This window comes from Brienomyrus brachyistius, chromosome 6, assembly GCF_023856365.1.
Source record: "Brienomyrus brachyistius isolate T26 chromosome 6, BBRACH_0.4, whole genome shotgun sequence".
Lineage (NCBI taxonomy): Eukaryota > Metazoa > Chordata > Actinopteri > Osteoglossiformes > Mormyridae > Brienomyrus > Brienomyrus brachyistius.
In genome coordinates, this window is record NC_064538.1 from 10628396 (window position 1) to 10655700 (window position 27305).

Sequence of the window (27305 nt, forward strand, 5' to 3'; positions counted from 1 at the left end):
TTTCTCTGTGCAGTTTTATGTACAGCACCTCTAACTATTCAACCAATATAACCAGTTGTTTTTTGAATAAGATGTTGTGTTTGACAGTACAAAGTACATTATGGTATGCATGTTATTAGTGTAGTGTTACAATTTGGAAACGATCCGTGTTGTACAGGTGATCAAATGATTATGATTAACCACCTTAAGACTGACCACAGTGGGATTATATGATTGTACTGATATTGTAGCTTTTTTAAAAAGTGTATTATATTAGTGTGGCAAGTCTGGTTAGACACCCTTAGATATAATTTTGGTTGGATTGACATGTTATTGCTCTAAAGCCGTCCTTCAAAAAAAACTTAAGACATACATTTGTGTCCTCTGAGTCTTTTAAAAATAAAAAGTAGAGGTATAAACAAAAGTTTGTCATTTTAGTTACTTCACATTTTTGGCAATAAATAAGTCTTCAACCTTGACAACTGATTTGTGCTGCCGGTACATTCTCCTGTACAGTTGGCCAATATGTTGTCTGGGATGGTTTTTAAAAAAGTACATAATTAATGCAAACAGACCATATGTACTTGATCACTGTGCATCCTGTTAAGTATTTCTTTGCCTTGACTAGGAGTTTTAGACCAGAGCAAAGGCTGCTCCATTCTGTCAGCCAGAGTGCACAACGCTTTCTGCTTTTTTGCACATTTTGCAAACACTCTTACTGTGCGTCGGCTTATTTGCCAGCAGCTGTTGAGGGTGACCTAGATATGAATATGAGATTAAAGATTACAGTTTTCAGCATGAAACAGAAACTGGCATGACCACTGATAAGTCAAAGTAATTAGCATACATTTTTTTTTTTTTAATCAAGTTCACTTTGCAAGTATGCCAGTTACAAAATCATAAGGTAATTTTAAAATGCAATATTTTCATTTAAATTAAAACTAGTGGACTATGGGGGTAAATGTCATATGCAACAAGAATTAGCAAAGTGCTGAAATCCAAGTACTTCGGCGTTGGAATTAAAATATCACAGACGCAAGTCAGCTTTTAAATGTTTATTTGTTCTTTTTCACAAACTGAATTACATAAGAAGAAACTAAAACATTGTTCTTGCAAATGCAGGACTGCATAACGACAGCAGAGTTCTAACATGGAAAATTGTTTGGTGTAACAGCATGATTCCAACTGGAATGATATCACACAGCAGTACTTTATAAAACGCTATAACGACGTAGGGCAAGTGTAACATTGGGGTGAGATTTATGCAAGCTGTGCCAGCTGCAGTGGGCTGTATATGAGGCAGGTCATTTTGTTACAACACATGCTTGTTTTCATTCATCATCGGCGCAAATCATCTCAACTGTTAAACTCTAGTCTAACCACTTATGTCAAGCGATGGCAGGTATGATGCTTCGACAACCGAAAGACTCTACAGCAAGAGGTACACGATATGAACGATTTACCTTTGGAAGAGGTACACCTCTCTCGAGGTGGGACATCTAACAGTAGGAAGCAGACCATTGGCAGCAGTTCAGTTGGTGGTTCCATTATCTTAGTTTATATTTTGAACTTGAAGCTAGACCATAAATATTAAAATAGGCTGCATTCACATCAATCTGTGATGAAATGATGTGTGTTCTCATTCAGGTTCATGCTAAATGGTGTGTGAGCAGAATTAGCGCCGCACAGCCATGCTGATCACAGCACATGCTGCCTTTTGGGGATCCATCAATCCATGTGGCAGATCCTGAAAACAAAGTGGGTCTAAATGCGTTTAAGAGCTGGACGATGACACAGCATATGCTCCATGTTAAACTGCAGAAGAGGTGTTAATTGGAAACGCTTTTGCCCCAAACGAAGGCATTTCAATAAAAAAACAATCATTTATTAATCGTTTAAAAAAGTCTTTACATACTGTAAAAAACATTTTAAAAACACCTGCATTTTGCAAATTAGCTTTTTTCATTAAAAACACCTAGCATTTTAATTACAATATAAATAGTGGGTGTTTTGGGGTTTGATGCCAGTATAGTGCAGTAGGAGGTATAGCCCAATTTGGTAGAGCAACATTAAAGGACTAATTCAATTAAAAGGGGAACCTGGATTTTTCTAACAGCAATATCCCTTTACAGCTTAATCAAAGGTCTTTATCAAAGACCTTAGAACGACTGTTCACATTCTGTGCTGAAAACAGGTTTTGTTTGTAGATCATCTGTGTTCATTCCATACTGTGGCAACATAAGAGTAGTTCCAAAGAAGAACATGATTGAGAAAAGTATTGCACAATCCAAAAAAAATTGGATACAAAGTATTGCACAAAAGAGCTGGAAATTTAGCTTTTTGTTGGTTGAAAATAAGAAATTTAACTTAAAGTATAGGTAGTCAGCAACAGAGTACTTTTCACGTACAATATAAAATGCTTGACAAGGAAAAGGCATATGGCTTCTAAACAAATACAGTGTAAACCTGCAGTCTGGGAAAAGTTAGAAGATGAACATTATTATTAACAAACGTTAATAGTGGATTTATAACAAACTTGGTTTGATATTCTTTGGTGTCCTTGTTAAGATCATACTCGGAGCAGTGACCTATACTTTTTGTATTGAATATCAATTTCTAATTTAAATGGCAGTGAATTCAAGGTCGAACAATCATTGAAAACCAAAATAAAGAAGTAAGGAGGGAAAGGAGACTAGGGAATCAGAATAGGAGGGAATCGCATTAATATACATCTAAATGCATCACATAGAAAACAAATCTTACAAAAAGCCAAAAAATTAATACATTTTTTCAATTTTAATGTAACTACACTCCAGGCTGTGCATTGCCCCTCATACTCTGTTGCTAGGGAGACAGAAAAAGGGCTACAGTGGCATGGCTGCTGCCTTATGTGTCATATTTCTTACTTGTAGCCAACTGTATGAGGAAGAAGCTGAAATAAAAGGTGACTCACTGCATGAGACTTGAACGTTACAAAAAAAGACAAAAACATCGATGCACTTTAAAGGATCGCAGTATGATCTTAATTGCCCTTTGCAGCAGCATCTTTACTAATGCTAGTGTCACAGTACAATCATCCCATAGGACAGGGAACTCTACCAGAGCCGGCAGGAACACAATGCTTGGCTACTCCATGTACATTCAGCTGTATATTACACCAACAACAACAGAGAAAAAATGTCACCAGACAAGGATACTGGCACTATGACAAAAAATATTTTGAAAGAGGCTGGATTTTTTTTCCTGACTACACAGATATACTGAAATTTTACTGTCATACACCATAACACAAATAGTTGTTAAAGTAAAATATGCCTTTTTCCTGGTTCTGCCAGAAGGAAAAGAGCGTTTGATGTCAATTATCTACATCAAAGGAAAAAGGAAATAATGAGCCATATCTGACACATTTGGCCATTTGGCTTCGATCAATGTTCCCCCAAGCTACAACATCATTAATATCGATAAAATTGATTAAAAACGCCCAAAAATACAATATGCAACGTCTTTTGTAGAAAACAAGACTCCTAGTGCAGATATATAGCAATGTAAACTTGGTCCTACGACTATCAAAGTAAGCAAAAATACCATGACACAAAGGGCAGATCTTTTCATCCTCTCACAGAGAGATCACATCACCGTCTCCACGATGGTGTGGCTGGGCTTTATCAGGCTACTGTTCTCCTTGGGGTCCAGAGAGAGACCCAGCTTGCTGCCCTTAAGCTGGTGGTTGGCAGGCCAGGAGCTGCTAGCACTCCTGACAGGAGCGGTCACCGCCTTGATGCGCTGGGGTGAGGAAGAGGTTGTAGGAGTATGGGATAGGAAACACACTTATAAGACACATCTGGGAACCAGAGGGACATGGATGCAAAGCTCTGCTTACCTCGATGAGAGGCCCATCTGAACGAATGATCTTGATCACCACCACCATGGGTATACACACCATAGAGGCAAGGGCCAGAGCCCAGCCCAGGCCAATGGACCAGTCTGGGTACTGGTAAGTCTTGTTGTACGTCAGCGGCTTGTACTTGACTAAGGAAAAGACAAAGCAACCCTAAGAGAAAAAAGAGATCCGTCAATGGAGCAGACAGATGGAATGGATGCCTCATCGCAACCCAACAAGGAAGGAAACAACACAGCGATTTCAGTTCTGGTTGACAATCATAAGTGCTGGATCACTGTCACGTCGAGAGGACATTTCACCTGAAGAGCTTCCCTCCCACAAATACTGAGCTAAGATGTACAAATGTCCTATTATCCAAACTTATGAGTGCAACTAAATGCCACAAAACAACAAAGTGGTGCGCTACTGTTTTTAGAAAATGATTTTTATTTTATTGCCAGAAGATAAATTACATAAATTCCAACAAATCTAAATATGTAAACATAACTTGGATTAAAAATTTGTGCAAAAAAAGAGCACAAAAGACCCCATGCTAAGCCCCAAAAAAACAAACCGACGCAAATGCAAATATAAGAGAAAGTAAACAACTGGAATTTGCACATAAAAACTGGGCTGTGAAAAATAGCTGAACAAAATTGATGGCCGCTCTTGATTTTGTCGTCATCTACATACTGATGTCTCCAACACACTCTAAAGTCAAAGGCTGTTTTGACGAATTACAGTTCAGAAAAACTAGTAACAATGGAAAACGCATGTTTTTCCCTGCAGGGGTGTAGTTGGAGTCAGGTAAGCAAAGGTGAACGAAGTTCAACCTGCCTGTTCTTAACCTCTGCCAATTAGACATTATAAGTATTTGATTGATGATTTGGTGATGTCAGAAAACGAGGACACACTCTCTGCTATAGTACCTCATCCCACACCTTCTTCATTTCGAAAGGCTTAGGTGAATAAGTGTTGCTCCTGGTCGATGATGTGCATTCTCACCTCCCGCACGAGAACATCCAAGCACCATTCCAGTTGATTTATTGCTTGTTATGCCCAAAGCACTAACCACAATAATTGAGAGCTACTGTAGGACAATGTTTTTGGATTTGGACACGCCCATAATTGTTAGTTGCACTTTGCGTTACATTGTCCAATGTGCTGAGGCATTCCGCTTAAAATAAGGTTGTCATGGAAACTCAAAGCAGAAATTTATGCCTATTGAGATTATGCCAGTGGGTGTTTTAGCATTGTATTATAATACACTAGGGCTGTAATGGTACGTGTGTTCGTCACATACCGTTCGGTTACATCATTTTCAGTTCAGCTCACAATGAATGAACACGTTTCCTGACACAGACTGAACCTAAATTCACAAGTAGATGTTCAGCACTAAAAACATTATGCTAATCGCGGCTGTGAGCTGGTTATGGCTGATGCTTGTTTGGAGTTCAGTCAGTCATAGCAGCGAAGTGCGAGGTCGGAGTCCCTCCCACATCATTTATATCGGCAGTTTGGGAACATTTTGATTTTCCAATAAATTACACCAACACTGGAGAGAAAGCAGGCGATAAGACAAAAGCTGTCTGTCGGCTCTGTTATACTGAACTCGGATATGTTGCTGGAAACGCATCCAACATGCTAACTCATTCAAGACAACATTATCTGAATGTGTGTATGACTCGAGAAGGTAGAAACAGCCTCTGCAGGCTAGTCTCTCTGTCGTATTTAAGGTGCTTTGGCCAGGAAATTCAGACCGGGCTAAAAATACGCCCGGGGTTTATTATCATTTGTGCACAAGTTAAAAAAAATCTATCTGCATGCTTTTTCAACTTAAATCTAAATTCTACCATCGACTTAATTCTGGTGTTTATGCACACTTAGGCCAGATACACAATTTGGGCAAAGAAACACCAAAATACGTCAATGTAAATTACCCTAACATGTATTCTGCCACTGAGTTAAGCGTTTTTCCCTACACACTCTGGAGAGCTGTATCAATTCAAGTGCTTCTACTTGGTCAAATACAATATTGCAGTGTTCAGATAGTTGTAGATGTGACAAAACAAAACTTTTTTACATTTACAAGTTAATCTTACAATCCACGTGAAAAATGTATATAATTATATGAGAATTATATCACAGAATACTATATAGAAATATATTACCTTTAGGCTAGACTTAAGTGACATCTGCCTTGTTAACATGCCTAATAGGACAAATCAGTTAGGCTGAAAGATGTATCAATTTAAAAAATAACTGTTTCAATTAAAGTAAAATATAGGTTCAAAGAAAGTAGTGAATCCTTGTAATCCTAAGCTGCAGTGCATGTGGGACAGATGGAGAAGGGTTGATGACGGACGGTGAATGTATTGCCAGTTTCCGGATGTATTGTGAAACGCTAGTCTTTCTGTGTTTATTCCATTCTGAAACAATACATGTACATTGTTTCATACAGTAGGTCATGGGTTCCTGACACACCATGCTTTCATTTTGAAAATGAAAGGGTTTCTGTGGATTTCCGCTAGGTTCACCATGCAAATTAAAAAGCCCATGTCACATTTTGCTTGTTTCCAAAATCACTGAGTGCGTAACCCCCTTCTTTGATTAATTAATTATACTTCTTGCACAGGCACACCTTTCTCGGGTTAAGTGCGGCGGGCGTGACCTCGCTGATGAGGCTAGAATACGCAGGCTTTTTGTGCTGTGTGTCACTACCGCCATACGACCATACTCGGTAGTAGACCACATACATTTAGATGATTTTATTATGATTATTATTATGTCTTATTTTTGAAGTTTTTATTTATTTTACGTATTTATTTTTACAGTGTGCAAATAAATGGGTTTTTGGTTTTTATACAGACAGGTCGACGGACACATTGCCTTTTATTTGGTTTACGGCTGTTGTTACTGGTTGTGCTTGCAGTTTTAACAATAAACAGATTCTGTTTTTCCCGCTGCACTGAAATTGCACTGACGTGTGAACACAGAACTGAGGTCTGCCCTGAACTGTTAATTTTGTGTCGAGTCGCACCCCTACAATACCACTTTTGATAAGGCTCAGAATTAACAATTATGTTCAACAATCTTAAGACAACAGACACGCAGAGGATTTCCAAAGAACTTTCTAATTCCAGAATTCCTGTATCAGAGGGCAGATGGTATCTTGAACTTTGTAGAGAGCAAAAAGTACAATAGCACAACTATATTACATGTAGCCAATGCTACATTCTGCTTACCCTGGAGTTAAATGTGAGGAATGTTAATTACCCAGTAATTGATTTAACATGAACATTAAAATATTAATGGACATTAAAATCTGATCTCTCCATTGAGAACACAGAGTATAAATGGCCTACAGACAGCTGACATACAATAAAATATCCTGGCGTAGCCCAGGGTACTTACCACACACAGGATTGGTGTAATGATTGTCCAGCTTAGTTTCATCCAGCGATTCGGTCTGTAGCCAATCATGTCTTCAATTGCATCATAGAAATTATCAACGCCTGAATATGGAGAAAATGTATAACTGCTTATGAATATTACACGGTCAGTTTTGCTTTGCAATGATAACATAATATTCAGAATTCATAAGTATGAAAAAGGATGACAAATTAAATACCACACTATCTGTTCAGCTCAGTATTTTCTGGTGCGGCCTTTCTATTTGTATATTATACAGCTGACGGGCTTGATGGGCATAAAAGTTTTTGATATTTTTAACCTTTTCAATCCTCACAAGCATCAATAACCCTTTTATGAATTCATCAGAAATCTCATGGCATGACTTAGTTCCACAAACCTTTGTTGTAGAAAAACAGACACAATAACAACCAACTTTTCCTAAATAGCAAAACTCGCCATCTTATTGACATCTAAATATTTACTTTATTAATTATTATAAAGGTTCACATCTGTGCATTAAATTGCAAAAAGTGAAACATTTTGTCCATTAATAAATTATATTTATTGATTATTAAGTCATTTTTACTATTAATATCAGATTTCATTTTAGGTCAAAATTATACTGTAATATACAGACGCTCCTCTACTTACAAACGAGTTACGTTCCGAATGGCCGTTCGTAACTTGCAATGTAAGTTGTTATTCAACATCATTTTAAGGGTATACACAAGTACTAAGAACTAGGATGCTGGGAGTACGCACACTACGCTGCTGCACGGCGGGAGTAGCGACCAGAAGCTGTACTGGGCGGAATTGACGCGCAGGGAAAAAAATTGATGTTGCGGACAGGAAATGGGAGCCCAACGAACACAATTTGGACTTACAGTCCTTTTCGTTCATATGTCTGAAAGTTCACAAGTAGACCAGCATCTGTACAATCTTTCTTCCAGTACAGCAACCACTGCAGGGTTTATACTTTCAGAGCTGTGCCTCTGTTTTTTGCTAAAAAATTATAGTAACTTATTTGCTGATTTCAATAAGATGGCAAAAAAACAAACACTGAAGTACAAAATAATAATAAATAATAAATTTCTAAAGTACATTATACAACTCGAAGTAACTATTGTGTAATTTTTGTCTACAGCATATATGTGAAGTGTCAGGACCCAGGAGGGAGAGACAGATGGCTATGGGTGACTGTACCTGTATGCATCTTGAGATTACGTAAATGGTTCACCCTCATTTAACACACCTGCTTCAGCTCCTTGTGCTAATTACCATGCAGCTCTTGAGCCGAATCATTTGTGGTGGAACAGGGAAAGAGCTAAGTTACACAGGGCCACACAGGATGCCTGCTAATGGAGAGCCCTACGCACTGCACTTCCAGGAAACGGGAGCACAAAAACAAGATTCAGAGAAAAGGTCACAGAAAGCAGGCGTGCACTCCTTCTCATGGTCCCTAAAGTAAAAAAAAAATAATATAAGGTGTCCTCCTTTAATCGCATGTGACGATGGGGAGAGTCCAATATGTCAGAAAATGTACAAAATGCCAGAAACCTCTACTGCGTCATCTTACATTCATGTCCGAGCAACATGGAACTAAAGCACAGCAACATCTCTAAATAGTTTCAGCAAAAACATCTGTTCCTTTCATGTTTGCACTTACACAACACATGCTGGACATGTATGTCTCTATGCTTTTGTGGTTATAAAGTAGGAAGAGAGAGAACGCTCATCCCAGGAAGCATGAACAGTTAATACCAGGCTACGTTCAAGCAGAGGGAAGCTGTAACACCAACCCGCCCCTGAGCACCGCGCTCACCTCCAACATCAACCCAGACTGACATGGCCTGTTTAAACCTTTACAGCACAGGCTCCAGGCTTATAGTATACATGTGTTGCACAAGTGGTATGGATGGATTTAATGAATGCTTTGAATATCAATCGAAAGTCTCATTATTTACAGGTGCATTTGATTGATGCTGCTATGCATTATACATGGGCAAACTGCTCTATGAACTCCCAGAGTCCTTTGCAGTTACATCACTGGAGTAAAGAGCCTTTAAGTCTGTTTATTCTTCTGTTACTGGAATTTTATGACTTGTTGCTTGAAAATAACTAATTCTGGGAAGGCACAAATTGTTTATTTGGCAATCATCTTTAATTATAAATAAATGTTCCTCACTGGTCATATCGTCCTTAAGTTAATCGTACCCAAGATATTTCACAAGCAATGTCCGAAACACTGTATGGAATTCAAGTGTGAAATAACCTCTAAGAATTAAAGCTGCAGGTAAAAACAGCACATGTCCATTTTTCACCCTGAAATCATCTCTGAGACTTACCATAAACCCAGGCTACAGCGATACATTCAAAGAATGCGACCCACAAAAGGCACACGCCACTGGCTGCATAGTAGTCAAAGAGTTGAAAAACATACATGCCACCCTGTGGGAGAAAACCAGCAGATATTTAGTACATGCTGAGATATTTGTAACCTTTCAGGAGGGCCTAGTACTCTGGCACAAACAGCTACTGTGGCATAATACCTTCTTACTTGATTTATAGAGAGATATAATCCAGAGAGGCCATTTTGCTCATTTTACTCCTAGGCAGAGTAGGTGGGGCCAAAGAAGAATGACATCATGGGAGGAAAAAAAAGGCTGTTGTAAACAGATGGCATTCCCAGTGTGCCATTCACAGAGTCTGGCTGGATATTTCATCTGTTGAGCATTTGGGAGCATGCTCCAAGTATACCAGTGAGAGCAATGGCAAGGTTCTGGTCGGCAAGATTTACTTCTGTTATGAGCTAAGGGTAAAGTGACCAAACAATAATAATAATAATAATAATAATAATAAAATCTTATTTTTGTGTGTCTGGGATTTTACAAGACATGTATCATGAAAAGTGACACTTAACAACCAGAGCACAAAAATTATTTGGCCAAAGAATCATTTTGTAGCATTTCATTAATTCATCGAATTTAAAATACACTTTATGCAGGATCCCCCCAGGTTCCTACTCTGCTGAATAGCATACTCCCAAAAGTACTGCAGAAATGCCAGCATATTATCAAAATACTTACTTCAGTTACCATGGTAAGTCCCAGAAAATAGCTTATAACGCACACTACGGCTATGAAGATTTCCCTCCGGTAGTCCTTCCTTAGGAAGGATGGATACAGATCGACCAGAGATGTGATCTGTCCTTCCACTTCAACAAACTGCAGAGGCACAGAGGGCAATGGTCAAACGGTGGCATGCATCTCCATCAGCAGAGTGACCGCTCAGGGTAACCTGTTTATCTATTGATTGGATCAACGGTGTCACTATCTCCAGACAGCTAATATACCTGCTACCATGTATGCAATGCAGTTGTTAGCTACAGTAGCTGGTTGACCCCCCAGTCTTATTGTTCACTAGTCGATGTCATTAACCTGACAAAAAAGATCGGGGCCAGTGCAGGCTGTATGTGTTTAATCTGAACTGGAAAACTCAGTTATCCAGTCGACGTGCTATTTAAATCATTGCTTTCAAACTGTCATAAATACATTTTACATTTGGTAGGAATGGCAGCAGTGCTGCACGTCTCTGCCTGATGCAGTGACGAAAAAAGCGACCACACTCTGAGAAGGGAGAGACAGATCACAGAGAGGTGTGAATAAAGTGTGATTAATGGGTGAAGAAGGTGCACAGTAATCATGCCATTCTTTAGCTTCTGTTGCAGAGGTAGGAGACAATGATGTTAGACCTAAGACAAGAAAATTGGAAAGCTAACAGCTAACAGAAGCGTCCTAATGGTGTAATAGCATGAAAACCTTATGAAAAGTTCATGTCTGATTCTTCAAAACTGACAGGAGAATAGAAAGAGATTTAGAGAGACATACTGATAGGATCTGTTTTTGTCAGCATCTTGACATGAACAACAGGGCAGTGAATCATAGTGATAGTGATTATTTGTATTTATGTGAGAAACACTGTGGCCACTAGACAGGTATGTCCCAGGTTACACATAGCATTTTTCTTTATGTTGACAAAAGATTAACTCTCCTAAATTTTCCAGAAAGAAAGAGACAGAGGTGAAATATCGACCGTAGCCACACTCACCTGACTATCAAGGCCCAAAAGCAGAAGCATGATGAAGAACAGAATGGCCCAGAAGGTAGGCAACGGCATCATGGACACAGCTTTGGGGTAAGCAATGAATGCCAGCCCAGGCCCTTTATGAGAGAGAAGAGAAGGACAGGGGAGCGGGAGAAGAGACAGTAAGCAAGGCAACCTCACTCTGACCTGAACTGTGCACAGGCACCACCAGGGCTCCAACTTTCCACAGGCACCACCAGGGCCCCAACTTTCTACAGGCACCACCACGGCTCCAACTTTCCACAGGCACCACCAGGGCCCCAACTTTCCACAGGCACCACCACGGCTCCAACTTTCCACAGGCACCACCAGGGCCCCAACTTTCCACAGGCACCACCAGGGCCCCAACTTTCCACAAGCACCACCAGGGCCCCAACTTTCCACAAGCACCACCAGGGCTCCAACTTTCCACAGGCACCATCAGGGCTCCAACTTTCCACAGGCACCACCAAGGCCCCAACTTTCCACAGGCACCACTAGGGCTCACACTGTGCACAAATCAGGCCAGAAAAACATCATGCGCAGGGTGTGTCAAGTGCCTCATGCAGTGTTGCCAGGTCTGCTCTTAGTATCTCTCAGGGTTACTCCAGTTTACCATGTTACAGAGTACCCATGATGCATTTCAAACTCATCACCGCATCTAATATATTAAACTCATCACTGCAACCAAAAGCAAAACATAAAATCCCCCTTCTGATCTCTGCACTGTTCCGACGTCTTGAAGAAAAGCCATTAGCTGAGTCATGTAAAATGATGACAAGCAAGATAAAAATGTGTAAATGCAGAGTCCAGGAAAGTAAAAACAGAACTGTTCATTAAATCAAAATATGTTGCAGTGGCCAAACACCAAATGGGTCAGAGATGGTCAGAGCAATCCATGTCCTTGGAGGCAAAGCATCGGAAATCTTATCACTGCTTACCTCAGTGTGATTTGTCACAGTAGGTGTTGAAAAGTCAGTGTCATATATTTAAATTCTACATTATATGAAAAGTGAAAGGTGTTTGTCCGATTGTAAGGCACGAAATACATCCAAATGTAACAATTATTTCTTACTTACATCTTGAATAACCCATCTAGCTGGTTTTCTTCATGTGCTGTACTCATCCGTATTGTACAGGGCCAACAATCAGATAGGTAACTTCTATGCCCCTCTGCATGTACACAGACCCCAGTTTCCCATGGCCTGTAGAGTAGTGTTTCCCAACCCGGTCCTCAGGCAGCCCCAGACAGTTCACACTTTTTCTCCCTAAAATCATGGGACTGTCTGGCAAGGAGCTGGGTGACCGAAAAAACGTGGACCGTCTGAGGGGCACTGGGGACCTGGTTAGGAAACACTGGTGACGAAGCATCATTGCCGTCAAACTACATGATAAGACGGAATGAAATCCTACCTGCTCCACCTCTACTTTCTGTTTGATCCATCTTTATCAACAGGTATTAAAAACGAACCTTTTTTATCATTGGCACCCATCATATGCATCTTGAGCTCTGTGCTCAGTCTGACATGCAAAAATGCTAAGATGAGAACGTTTCACTTTAAACAAACATGACTAAATCCCATGACTAATTTACATAGGGGCTTCGGAAGGCGGAGTGTTTAGGTTTCCATCACCATGTGAACGCATTATTAGCCTGTGCATCCCCAGCTGATCAAAAAAGATCTATACTCTAGATCCCAAATCTCTCTCCTAACAACGAAACTCATGGGAAAGCAAGCAAAAAGAGACACACTTGTTTTATGGCAGAAAGTTTTCCTCACCATTTAAATGTTTTTAAATTTTTAAATGTAAGACAATCATGAGAGCAAAACATCTTCCTTTATTTTTCTCAGGTTGTTGAATAAATAAAACAGAAAATTGCCAGGTTTTTGAGACAATATAATGCATGATGAACACACATATAGCGCATTGAGGCAAACAGATTGAATGCGTCCACCCTGAAGAAGATTCTGGGAAATTCCAGGACATGGAGGATGAAGGCAGAGGCTCGTGCTTCCATACAAACACTGCTCTTCGAAAACGTTCACACTTTGCACGTCATGTGCTAAGATGTGCTTGTTTGCTTAGTTTGATTAAATAAGCATCTAACATCACCTGCAAACTGAAACGTCGAGCGATAAGATAACAAGGCCCAGCCAGCTGATGCTTTGCTGCTGATGTTCTGGATCATGTCCAACATGAGAGTTTCAGACTTGCCGATGGAGTTACTTCATACGGTAAATCTCAGTATTGTCAAAAACGCACAATCAAACCAAACTCTGCTTCCATCCAGAGACCAACTGATAGGTTAAATCAATGTTTTGGCCACAAAAAAAATTCCAAGAAATGTTCCTTTGCTTAGAATTTTCACAGTTGCTGTTGAGGATTTCTGTTTTTTTTCCGTAGAATCCCTGATCTTTTGGGGGTTTCCCTTTATAGATATTTGAATTTACAGGCCCCTTATTATCGTTGTTTTTAGCTAGCAGTGCCCACCATCACTGCCACTTGGACCCTCGTACCTGACTCTGCCACATCAGCAATGTCCACCCCTTGCTCTTGTGCCATGAAGCCCAGGACGGAAAATATTGCGAAGCCAGACACAAAGCTGGTTCCGCTGTTCAGGCCTCCCAGCAGCAAACAGTCCCTAAGTCACACATATGTCATGGAATTTATTAAACAGCACACATCTGTCAAACTACCCCGCCCACTCTCTCCCACCCCTCCAGTGCGAGCCCTCACCTGTAGCAGTTGTATTTATACTTATTGTAGCTCCCCAGTGATGTCATCGCCCCCAGACAGATGGCGTACGAGAAGAAAATCTGAGTTCCTGCATCTATCCAGACCTGGGGGCAAAAATGAATACATACAGGTTTGTTTTCACACATTTGGAACGACTGTTATGTAGTGTTATGTATTGCCTTCAAGCCAGCATCTGGGTCAACCCAGTAGTTTTTAGAGGAATTAGACACCAGCAAAAACAACTGAGCTTTGTTCTGTATCATGTGATTCCATAAGAAAGCAAGAATAAAACAAAAAATAGGTGTGAAAGAACCGTCAGACATCTGTGTCTATGTTTTTCTTGTTTCGTACGTATACGTTTAAAAAGAAAATATTTCGATAAAAAGTTCAGAATTGTGACACTTCTTGGAACATTGCCCATATGTCATTTATTCCCTTGAGCATTTTTTAACATTGCCTCACAAAAAAACGAGAAGATGACAGAGAAGATATACAGAGAAGCAGCTTCCTACTTCCGGGTCAGACAGTCTGCTGAGATCTGGGTAGAGATAGAACTTGATTCCTTCAGATGCTCCGGGCAGAGTGATTCCACGGATCAACAGGACAAGCAGCATAACGAAAGGAAATGTCGCTGTGATGTAAACAACCTGGCAAAAGGACAATAAAAAAAAGAATACCATCAGAATATCTTCTCCGTGATAAAGACATCTGGCAGAACCTTTTAAAAAACATTACTAATCCTCACTGCATTCTCTCTCACACCTCCGCCCTAACAAGAACTGTATACTGTATTTGCAGCACCTTCTGGGCTGCTGTGCCATGCTAGACCATATACTGTAAGTAGAAGATGCTTATCCAACTGTCAATTATTACATTTTCCTTGTCTTTTTTTTTTTAACTTCATTAAGCATAATGGGACAAATTTATCAGCATCTCAAAAATTAAAAATGACTTTATGGCTGAATTGCTTCCATTTGATTTTGAGATGTTACTACTGTAAAACAAAACATGAATCAGTTTCAACAGGGTTTAGCGCCCTTCCCAGGGAAACAAAACCCGTTTTTAAACACATATGCCACATACAAGTACGTAAGTGAAAGCCGTAATTCAAACAGTTACGCTCAGCTTGTCTAGCATCTGTATGTCAGCGATCTGAACTCCACTGACCTCAAACTGGCCGGTCGCCAGACACGGACGGGGACCAAACAATGTATGTGTGTGCCTTTGTGTAAAGCTCATCAACAGCCCCGTCGGAAATATGAGAAGCATTGAGAGCAGCCCTAGTCTTCCCCTTTGGGTTCCACCACCTTGGGACATCATACATGTCATTAACATCTCGGTTTACACACTGGTGCACATAAGGTTTCAAGCTACAAGTTAAGTTTTCCACTTAGTTTCCTTTCAGCTGAATCCCTGGTGTTTTCAGCCTGGTGATCAGAGGCGTCATCATGCTTTAACAAATTTTGCTACTGGGGGGTGAAGTAATGTACTGGTAGGAAGATACGAGAGGGGTAACATCCCCAAAGGAGCAGAAACTACCAGGCACGTTGTTTATTAAGTCTGTATTTTGAGTATCACTTACTTGCATTGTCTCTCTCTGGTAGCACAACGGGCAGTGCGAGACTCAGAAGAAATATGCGCATATGACAGAAGTACAAAGAATGACCCAAATAAAACAGCATCTTCCTGACGTCACAATGAACAAAGTGCCATAATGCCGCTTGTGTAGGAAGTAAGACGGTCTGCTTGTACAAAAGAGAGTGTAAGCACCACCCACAAGTGAAAAACTGAATGGAACTTAGTCAGTTGCATTGTTCCTGGCAAAATTACCTCAGCATGCTGCTTGTCATTGAGTGTTTAAGGATAGCTGGAAGTTAAGGCGTGGATTGTGAAGGGTGTGAATTAAAGTCAACTCACCTTCCCTGTTGACTTCACCCCTTTCCAGATGCAGAAGAAACAGATGATCCAGACGGCCAGGAGACAAAGAGCGAGATCCCATTTAAGGGAGCCCACCTCCTCGATGCCACTGGAGATGCTGAGAACATTGTGCCTGTGGGTGGGGGCGGTGGGGGGGGGGTGTAAATGCATACAGGAATAGAAAAAAAGTATTAAAGAACACATGGAGGAAAATGATTCCCACAGATGGCTGCTTTGTGTCTGGACTCCACATGGAAGCCACGTTTCATAAGTGACAAAGAAACAGACACCATGAGACTTAGGGTGACATGGGGGGGGGGCTTTAAATACTCACTCCCAGAATTCAGTGACAGGAGAAGTGAAGTTGGTTGTGTTGACAGCCAGCCAGAGGCTTTTGTTCTTGCGCACGGTGTCCTCCACACAGCTCGCCGTGTTCCAAGAATGGCTGCACTTGGCCCACGGCAGCTCCGGCTGGAAACACTGCAGCAGGTAGTAGAGCCCCCAGGCCAGGATCACGATGTAATATATGTTCAGCAGAGAGACGATGACCACAGACGCATAACCGATTCCTAAAGGACAGGGGACGACAGTCATCCATGTCTCTGCGTTATTTTAACGTATTAAATGCGCTCAAATGAACAACAGATACAGACATAAAGAATAAAAAATAAAGAATTAAAAATCATATCAGCTGAGGTGTAACTTGTTAGTCTAAAGGTGATTTCATTTGATACTGGTTATTTAGGGAATGATTCAATGCGTCGTCTACCACAAATTATTTTTATAATTAAATTCAAACCTATTTTACCTTCACTAAAAAGAAATCACACATGCGACTATGGGAACTTAATTATACGTTATTAATGGAATGCAAAGGAAGTCGAATCTTATTACTATTAAACAGGATGTACAAGTCAGTGGAAAATGTCAAAAAGGCCAACTAGTGAGCTGTACAGAAAAAAACAAACATGAAGGAAGCACTACCTGATTGGCCACTTTCACCTAAGATAACTAGTGGTGCATCGGCTTGGAAATGTTGACCGATACTGATAATTGCAAATTTTTTTCTTATGTCACCAATACAGCTACTGATAACTGGCTAACCACTTGCCGGGGGTTTGCCGAGTCTGCTGGGATGAAAAGACATTACATTGTTTTTTTACTCTGTGAAAAATGAAACATCTATATGCTGGCCAGGTTTAATTATGAAGTATAAACCTTTTGCGAGCCAGTATTTTGAATTATAATAACCTTATAAGAGGTGAATGAGCCGACAAAATCCCTCGTCCTCCACTACAGAAAATCGCTGATCGTTCACTGCAAACATTCCCATTTTAGTGTTAATGTCTAATGCTGCTAACTCTGAATACTGATAAAGTTTAAATAACTGGCAATATAGGCCAAGACTTCAGACCGGTGCCGATATCTTTATTTTTAACGAATATTAGCCCATATCAATATAATGTATTGTGCATCTCTAAGGCTAGTGCTATTTTTTTATTTAGCTAGCTAGTTCAATACCTCAAAGTCTTCACCATTGCTACTGCAGCCAGCAAAAAAGAATTACTTTTTTGCATTTGCTCTGCAATACTTTGTGTGATTAAACTGGAGTGTACAGGACCCTTCTCTCCTGCCCCAAATGTCTGCTTCTCACACAGGAACAATTGTCATTACTTTATCACCAACAAAAACCAACAGATGCGATTGCTCAAGCTGTAGGTGTGAGGTAAGAAGGCAGGTGTTGCTGATCGGATGACATCAATGCACAGAGGAGGACAATGGGCGTGGAAACTATGCCAAGCTGAATGGAAAATGGCCCAGGCCACCTGTGGGTACTTGTCTCCCTGCAGCATGCCTGCAAAGCTGACAGGCATGTGTTCCACTGGTCCTTCGTTAGCACACCAGCTAATTATCAACAGCAAGCCCTGAAACCCTGGTGGTTTTCCACTCAGCCACCACACCTCTCTGCCTGATCCTTTTTTAGTTGGAGAAGTCGTGACTCTTATACGGCAAGATCTCGACCATGTTGAAATGACAAGATCTGGGCAATAAGAAAAACAATCTTCATCCGATCTCATTTCAGCCCAGTGGATTCTACGAACAGGACGGTAATGACGCATTTATTGGATTGGCATGACAGCCATTCGTCAATAGGATTCCTGTCTCTGCCTCAGATCTCGGCTTAGCATTTCCCCTCCTGCGTTCCTGACATGCTGCCATGGCAACAAAAAATTCGGCACACTCAGTGCATGCCGAAATCTTGAGGGCTTTGTCTGTTGTGAGGGAGAAAATGTGTTGGAGGAAATGAATTACAGTGAGCATTTATGCATGTGTGTCAGCAAATAAATAAATGAGAAGTGCGATTGTGTGTATGTGCATTTGTTGTGTGTATGTGCATTTGTTGTCTGTATACCACCAAATATGTATTCTTAAAGCCACAGGCGCAGCCCTGGTGAAGGAAATATCAAATTATCTTTTAATAAACAAATGACAAGACAGCAATGCGGGAAAGACAGTTGCCAAAATAAAGGGTTACAGACTAGATTCCAGAGAATGCAAGAATAGGCAGGGGGCGTGTTTATTGTTTTTGAATCTCCACTAGAAAAGTTATTTCGGAGCCCCTTGTCCCATCAGTGTAATGACTGTTTGTAGCGAAAGGGGGGGGGGGGGGCAAAGCTCGGGGGGGGCACACATAAATGTGTAGTTTGAGTGGTGGTAAACACTGTCACTGAGTATCGAATAGAGTACATTGCCAAGGATCTACAGAATACACAGAGACACACCTGAAACAGAGAGCACTTTCTCACCCATCACTGAGCATTCTGCCATCTTCCGTACTGCCCACCACTCACAAAATCATAGGCAAATAGCAGCAACTTGAGAACTGTCAGAGCTACATGTACTCTAGCAGCTGATAACCTAATTCCCTATGTTTATAAGCCTTTGAGTGACACTAGGTAAACTGATCTTTTTCCAAAGTGGGAAAGCCAGGAAGATTAGGAGGAACGCAACAATTCTTATGAGATTCTGAATCATATAGAGACTCTACCACAAGCCAGAAACACAACCTTTAATGCAAATGAACGCAAACATCAAATGTCACCAAGACGTTTGTTGCCTGACTGTAATTGCCCTGTATAACGATTAATATTTGTTTAGTAAAAACGTTTTAATGGCTCATTGCGTAAAAGCAAAGTATATTGTATCAGTGTAAATATTTAGAAGCCATCAGTAGTTATCTGGTAATTCTACATTACGTTCTCTTCCACAAAGCTCGTTTTTAAAAACCAAAGACAATTTATTCAAAACAATGACCATCCATATTACAATTGCTTTTGTAGTCTTGGGTCACGTTCTGACCAGAAAGTCTGTCCCTCAAACTACATGGTCAAGCCAGGGTAACAACCAAAATGGCAAACCGGTGGCCTCTACTACGAAGCGGGGTTACTGGGTTATCGGGGTAACTTGCTGGATTTAAGGTACCACAGTTTAAATGGACTTCATATTCGTTCACTTACATTTTGCCCAGACTACCTTAAATCCGACAAGCTACCCCAATAAGCCAGTAACCCCGCTTCGCAGTACTGGCCCCTGGTCATTGCGGGTTACACTCACACATATACTATGAGTGGTTCATGCTATGAGTCATGGATTTGCTTAAATGCATGTTTCTGACCTTATGGAAAAAAGGAAAAAAAAATTTGAAAAAATCCACAAACACAGTTGAGGTAGGATTCAAACCATCAGCTAAAGATGAGAGGCTACAGGGCTAACCACAGAGTCACTATGCTGCCCCAAGCACCATATACTTCTACATATATTTGTGAAGAGCAGGCTGTCGAACAGAAGATAGTTATGGACGATCCAACAGCATTATGATGAGGTTGCATATCTGCCCTCCAGCATGTTCTGGGGAGCCTGCAAATCGGACAGCACTCACCTGTAAATATGGGGCATAGTTTCTCCCAGCAGGTGATTCCCCCTTCAGAAGTGAACTGACCCAAAGCCACTTCCAGGAAGAACACAGGCAGACCTCCTCCAAACAGGAAAATGAAGTACGGAATTAAGAAGGCACCTGGGAGGAGAGCATGAACAAAAGAATGACAGGTAAGGAACAGAGAATGGGAGATTATTATTTATTACATGGTGCTTTATCGTTATTCTCAAAAGCTACATCCACCCAACGGGCGTCCCCAGCACTCACCACCACCGTTCTTGTAGCAGAGGTACGGGAAGCGCCACACGTTCCCCAAACCCACGAAGCCTCCCGCCACTGAGAGCACAAAGTCCAGCTTGCTGGCCCACTTCTCCCTCTGCAGGGGCTTCCCCTCCGCCTCGTCCTCTGGCCGGGTGCCTGGGCTCTTCCCAGGTGAGGGCTTCAGGGTGTCTTTGTGGAAGTCCTTCAGGCATTGAAGCTTCTCTTTCTGTGCCATGCTGCTGCAGGATGTGGGACAGACGATGGCGGCTTAGTGAAGAATCAGATGTGAAATAAACCTGAGAGTAGTCATCAGATTTAACAGGACCCCATTCATTAAGTACAAGAAATGCATAAGAAAATAGAAGTTTGTCCAGGTTTAAACTGTGAAGTATGAATACTCCACCTTTTTCAGTTAAGCCATACAGTAATTATTTCTAATAGCTGAAAGTCTCTATGAGCAATCACAAGAACAGTGCTGGTGACTGAAATAAAATCAATCAAATCATAACTGCACTTTTAGGAAAATAGCAAACTGTTTGGAATAATACAGTTATTAATTGTTTTGTCTTCGCTTAATGGGGATTCTGTTAAAGTCAAGAGCCTAATGCTGTAAAATGTACCTCTAACCCATGACATAGCCAAGAGCAGCCTGTTTGATAGGCTGATCAGGACATTCTATAAAGAGGAATGTATCATTGTTAACGCACTTTTCTCCAGCCCCTCCCACACATATTTCGACCAGTAGTTTACAAAATTAGATTATATGACGTGTAGGAATAGGGCAAAAGAGCAACCGTGTGCTGCTTAGGAACCAAAAATGACTCAATTGCTAACCACCATTAAATTTCATGAAAAAAATGTCTAGTTACTAGACATCACCAGGTAGCGAAGAAATATTATTGTGCATATTTTGACAGCCCAACACATTTTTATCCTGTTAAGCAACCATCCCAGGAAAAGACTGCTATTACTACCAGGCATGACTAATAGAATACCTACATATTCACCCATGATCAGGATAACTGTCCAACTCATGGCTCATACAAATGAAATATCTAAGTCGTTTTAGGAGTAAGTAGCTAATTTACATTGATTACGCAAATGTCTTGAGATCTATAAAATATAAAAGAAGGGTACAACTGTAAATGCACAGTGTTTAAACAACTGCATAGCCATGCAATAGCATGAAGGGAAATTATTTACACAATAAAGGGAAGTATTATGGGCAACTGTTCGGACAACTTCAACACACTGCTGATTGGAAAGTTTAGAAAAGATTCATTTGGTATTTAAACAAGGACAAGGGACTGCTTCTCTTTGCCTACCCCATTTTGCTTGCCATGAGGCACATATACAGTACAGATGATGGAAAGCTTGGGGGGGGGGGGGGGGTCATGGCACAGGGTCAGCCAGCGTGCAGCACCCGTGCTCAAGGCCCAGAAACATGTGACTATTCTATCGAGACTCGACCCAGTGATCTTCCAATCACAAGCATGTAGGCATAAGTAGCTGAGCCACTTAGCAGCTCATTTGGGTTATAAGCCTATGTGGAGCACAGCTAGCCATGACGCAACCGGCACTGTCCTTTTCTTGGCAAATATATAGCTTTTGGCACCACCAGTACAACAATTACGAATGTTGCTTAGCTTGGATTTTTATCGGCTTTCAGAGAAACCAAGCCAGCACATACAAGTACACATATACTGCAGATAAAGTATCAAATAAGAAGCAGAGGCACAAAAACAAGTTCTATGGAGGGCATTAGGAAAAAAAAAGCACATCTAATAGAGTAGGAAACTGAAGCATCGCGTGTCCTTGGGGAGGGTCCCAAACCAGCTCCGATGAGATCGCGATTCACATAAAATTAAGCTACAGAAGGCAGGTAAACATATCTCTCCTCTGGGACATGTGCTCTGGGAACCTCAGGCCTTCCCACACACCTGCACAGCAACCAGTCAGAGCTTCACAAAATGTATGAATACTATTTACACTAAAGATCCTAACTCCTGAATACGACTGGCCCTTTGCTTTCATATTAACATACTGTTATGATTACTCAAGATGTCTGTAACACCTTCCCTTCACCATCTGTATTACATTACAAACTGTGGTTCACTGAGACCGCTGATTGTTCTGAGGAGAAACCGATGGTAGATGAGGGGTTTCTCTGTGTCTCTCCTAGTCTGCCTAGTCCCAGGTGCTGCCCTGCACAGGATCAGTGCTTTTCTCTCAAATAAAAGCTGCCTTTCGTGCAATTAACAATGGCAGAGTCTGTGTTTTCTGGGCTTTCACTGGATGCCAAGCAACAGGTGACATAAAGTCAGCAGGGCTGAGAACTCCCAAGTGGTCCAGGTGATAGAACCGGTCTTTCCAACAGCCTTATTGAATGGATGCACCCTGAGTCTGACCTGGAACTCAGCAAGGTGGGAATACGACTGGTACGCATTCACATGACAGATTTAGGGAGGGGGGGGGGCGACTTAGATTACCGGTCAGGGTTGGAAAAGCAACTCAGCCGAGCAGTGACTGCTCCTGCAGGCTGACACTTTGCCAGCAGTGCCAGATGCTCTGCTCCCCCAACCTGTACTAATTCTTCTGCGTTGGGCTCTGTGACGTGCACAGAACAAGCCAAGGGCCATCAAAGAGAGCAGCAGAGAGTGGGACCGGCAGGGAGGATTCATATAAAATAGAATTCATCTAGCTACTGTGGTCAGGTGAAATATATATTATCTCAGTCTGGACTGACAAGTTAGAGCTCCCAAATTCGCACAAATTCTGCATCATAGCACATACTTCACTATAACTTTTCTTAATCGATGTAAAACTTTGCACTTGTTCAGTACACAGCTGCAGACACGGTGTGTCTGTCGTCTTCTTTTCTGCGACAGCGTTCTATAAACATGCCAGGCAAAGCAAAGTAAAGCCCATCTCAACTTTTTTAAAACTCTTTATCAAAGGCAATCAAGCTGTTTAACATTAAAATCGGCAACATCTGGCAGTGGTCCGCAGGCTACGGATTACGGTAACGTTAGTTCATTGCTGTGCAAAAAACTTACATGTCCTTCATGGCAGATGCAATGTAGTAGCTGCTAATATCTCATATGTTGGCAAACCCCTGTCTGGCTTCTGATATCAGCTGAGCTTATAAGAGGTAAGGCAAAGGAAAGGACACGCCTCTACACAACCAAATGCAACATGGAGGTGGAGCATGGATTCAGCCAAGGGACAGCTTGCTTGACATTGAGACAGTAAATTTCCACAGGCTGGCTCTATCAGATATTCCCCCCCCCCCCCCATCAGTAGATGGGGGCTGCTCAGGGGAAAACACGACTCATTTTGTTGGCCAACAACATTCCTCCTCTAATGCTTTGTCCACCATGCCTACCAACAGGGTGTCCTAATATCTCCTGTAAGATATGATCATAGAGATCTATATAGAAAACTATGCACGAGATCTGCAGAATATCTTTGTCACATTCTCTTCAGACAAGCGCCAGTACGACGCAAGTTGTGTCCTGCCGTCAAGCCACAGAAATTGCATGGCGCACCTGCGTTCGCAACAACTGAAACATTGTGCTTTTAACAGCTTTCCTTCAGTCTCTGGCCCGCTTGCAGAATTCACAAGAGGCTAAGGGTCAATCTTGGTACATATTTCACAAGAATAGCAAACACCAAGAACAGGCACAGAATAATACCTGACTGATCCATGAACGATACAAGCAAACAACACTTCTGGTATCTAAATCAGTAGCATGGGGCATGAGGTCTTTAGCGTGGAGTTAATAGAAAGACGTTCAGAGCCAAACAGGTGAAGGTCTCAAGGGACCTGTGCACATTTGGTTTTAAAATGCGTCTTGGGTGATCAGCTCACAAGTAGACAGCAGCAACACATCACCGTTTACCCCTGCGTCTATCATGCATCTCCAAGGTGTCCGGCTGAGCACTTGTTTTCAGATTTCATTACTGCCTCATACAGAGTCATTGTGACATCCTTGTTAGGGATGCATCAGAACGCATTAGCGTTTACAATACAAAAGATAGCTGTTGGTGTGATTGGATCACGTTGCGTCTTGGTGGCCTTTTACACTTGCATTTAGCGCTGTGCACTTGCGATCTGATCACCCAAGATGCATTTTAAAATCAACTGTAAACAGAGCCATAGAGCAGGAACTGAAAGCTTCAAGGCTATCTGTGTTTCATCTCTTCTAATAATCATGAAATCCACCAAACTGCGTTGAGTTAAATCTGTCAAAGTTTTCTTTAACTCTACTTTTAAACTGGCTCCAATGAATACATTTAATTAAGTTATTCTGGTGTAACTTCTATGTTTTTGGTTTCAACAAATCCACCCCCCCCCACACACACACACATACATAAACAGGGAGAGATCAAGGTTCCTCTTATTTACATTTTACACATTCATCCTCATATCGGCAGAATCCTTCGGAAACATAAGCAGTCTGACTGTTCCATTACCAGGGACATAAATACAGAGACAAATATGCCACGTAGTTTGAGTTTCTCATTGCTACATTATACTGCCAGACTTATCCAATCCTTTTTATCCATCCATTTGTCCATCCATTTTCCATAAGCACTTATCCAAAGAAATGTCACACGAAAGTGCACAACCCGAGGCTCAGTAGACACTCAGTGGAATGCCAGTCTATCGTACCGGAGATACCACTCAATCATATTCAAAAACTGTCACCCTTAAAAATATAAGTGGAGAGCATGAAATCTGAGAGTTGGTTGCACAGGTAACCCACTAAACAATGCTATCCTGAAATCTAAATTTCTGCAACCGTAACTCACATGTATACAGTGTGTTTGTCTCATAATCTGTCTTTGTCAGCCTCAAGGGCAACCTGTTTCCACAAAGAATTTGACTTTTACATAACGTTATGGCTAATTTAACTATAGCTTTGATAGAGAGATCTGCCCCCTATAATTAAGACCTAGTATAAGCAGATACATCCAAGTGTGTTTCTGACTTTTGAAACTGCTGTTCCATATAGTCCTCTAAGTCCTCAATTGTTTCTGTGTCTGCTTGCTATCACATGGATTGAACTAACTGCAGGACAATAGCAGAATTAACAGATAATGCAATTAGTCATGAAGACTCTTAAACATTCATCCATCATAAGCAAGTTCATGGGAGGGACCCAGGAGCTTATCCCAGGCAGCAGAGAGCTCACTCGAGATGGAATGCAAATCCATCACTGAGCACACACAATATTATACGTTTGAACTGGAGTACCCGGCGGAATTCCATGCAACACGGGGAGGACGCACAAGTGGTAGATGCTGTGCCACCCTAGATCTCAAAGACACCAAATATGATCGCCTAGACAAGTTATTATAGCAAGTTTTGGCTTAACTGTTCATACTCAGGGGATTCTGGGGAATCGGGTGGTATATGGGATAAAAAAAACATATATGTCCGTTTATCTTAACTTTCCATAAATTTTACACGATCCCTCGGGAGATCAGCCGAATTTATCACAATAAATCAAATGTTAAAGGAATCTGAGTACTATGGGATCTGTTCCGTTTTCTGCCCTAAACAATGTAGATCGCAGAAGGATTTCCACTAGGGCCGTGTGTGTGTATACATATATATTATATATATATTTTACAGTTCTGTACGAGAAAGTCATCATCTAAATAAAATAAAAAACATTTCGGCTGCAATATTAGTTTCTTACGACTAGTTACTGTTGCGCCGTAAGCCCAGCGACTCTATTCATTACATCGGCGTTACCTACGGTTGCTTTCCTACAGTCTACGTTTTTTTCCTGTAAAGTAGTCATTATAATAATAATACCCAAGCGAAATATTATGCAATTAGTCAATTCAACCTGTTCTTTTTAGGTACTGTGGTTGTCTTTTACAAAGAGCCCCGTAATTTACCAGCATTTTCACAAGAGTCGATAACCAATTCAAAAAGAAAATAATCATAATAGTAATAAATTTATAAATATTATGGCTAAATGTCAGTGCTAGCGTTTGCGAAATGCCGGAGAAAAGTTCAATCTCCTTAAGCTACAATACAGAAAGAACAAAACGACAAAACAGTTTCAAAACAAGACATTAAACAATAGCCCTAAATGAAAAAAAAACTAAAAGGTAAATAACGACTGTCAACGCGAAAGAAACAAAATTGAATGTTTAATGATATTATTAATAATATTGTCATGTGGCAGCGTAGCCCATTTCCGCACCTATTCACACAGACTATCAAAGTGCTTACCTATTATTGTCTCCTTTTTCTCCTTAAGCTGCCCCTTCTGTCTGCTACAGTGGCCGAATGCAGAATGACTGATCCCCAACAGTACATTTAATTTATACGTGTTTTTTATGACCTTTGTCTCTTAAGATGGGTGACCGTTACATTTTAGTTTGAGTGGAAAAACACCAGCCTTGCCTCCCCATATAAAGGAGCCTATTCTTAAAGCGCCAGGTTCCCGCAGATTTACGCCGTCTGGAATTATTTTTGCACCGCGATGAAAGCGTTCGCGCGTTAATGGAGGTGGAGACATTAGATAAAACAATTGCGGTAAAAACAAAGACAACGGATCCTTGATGGAAAGGTGCATAGAGATGCAGATGGCATGCATAACAACCCGAACAAAAACCTCCCCTGAACCGTTAACACATTCACATACATAATGTATTTTTTTTAAAACAGGACTGGTTCTAGCTTTGCTTTACGAACATTATATGCTTTATTTATAGTACAGAAATGCATCGCGGCATATGCACAGTATCAATGAAGATGTGTTTACTATGTGACGGCCATACGGCCAGTGTCTAAAATGTCAGTACGTATCATCTTTATATAAATTAAGAACACTTTATCCGTCTTAACGTCATTTAACATAACAATACAACAATACAAAAATGTTTTGCAAATCCAGTAAATTAGAGCCCAATTTGCATTCTCGTGTATATTTTTGGAGTTTTTGGGGCAATATTCTAACATTTTGATGCACAAGCATTAAGGCATTTAAAGGAACTAGCCTTCAAAGAATTTTTTTTCAAGTTGTACTCTTT

The 27305-nt window shown here is 40.9% G+C and overlaps 1 protein-coding gene across 5 annotated transcripts; it reads right to left on the reverse strand.

Annotated features, from left to right (window-relative positions):
* Positions 1 to 1019: 1019 nt before the first annotated feature.
* LOC125744903 (sodium- and chloride-dependent taurine transporter-like) lies at positions 1020 to 26755 on the reverse strand. Of its 5 annotated transcripts, none has more exons than XM_049017195.1 (14): positions 26503 to 26755; positions 20256 to 20485; positions 19992 to 20126; positions 16386 to 16620; positions 16052 to 16184; positions 14647 to 14781; positions 14135 to 14238; positions 13915 to 14039; positions 11381 to 11493; positions 10360 to 10497; positions 9619 to 9721; positions 7274 to 7374; positions 3860 to 4030; positions 1020 to 3762 (listed from the first exon to the last, which is right to left on the reverse strand). In XM_049017195.1, exons 2-14 carry the CDS (start codon positions 20482 to 20484, stop codon positions 3607 to 3609), a joined length of 1878 nt encoding a protein of 625 aa, XP_048873152.1. In that variant the 5' UTR covers position 20485; positions 26503 to 26755; the 3' UTR covers positions 1020 to 3606. The 5 variants fall into 5 exon arrangements, with proteins under 5 accessions (XP_048873152.1, XP_048873153.1, XP_048873151.1 ...); XM_049017196.1 differs by having other exon boundaries at positions 20256 to 20516; XM_049017194.1 differs by having other exon boundaries at positions 20256 to 20488; positions 26503 to 26754.
* Positions 26756 to 27305: the final 550 nt, after the last annotated feature.

Bases quoted from the DNA above. Each gene is read 5' to 3' on its own strand.
- LOC125744903 (XM_049017192.1), bottom strand. The intron at 20,127-20,255 runs GTGAGTGCTGGG...CTCTCCTCCCAG, and splicing joins CTGCTACAAGAACGGTGGTG to GTGCCTTCTTAATTCCGTAC. The intron at 14,782-16,051 runs GTGAGTTGACTT...TCCTTTTGCCAG, and splicing joins GGGTGAAGTCAACAGGGAAG to GTTGTTTACATCACAGCGAC.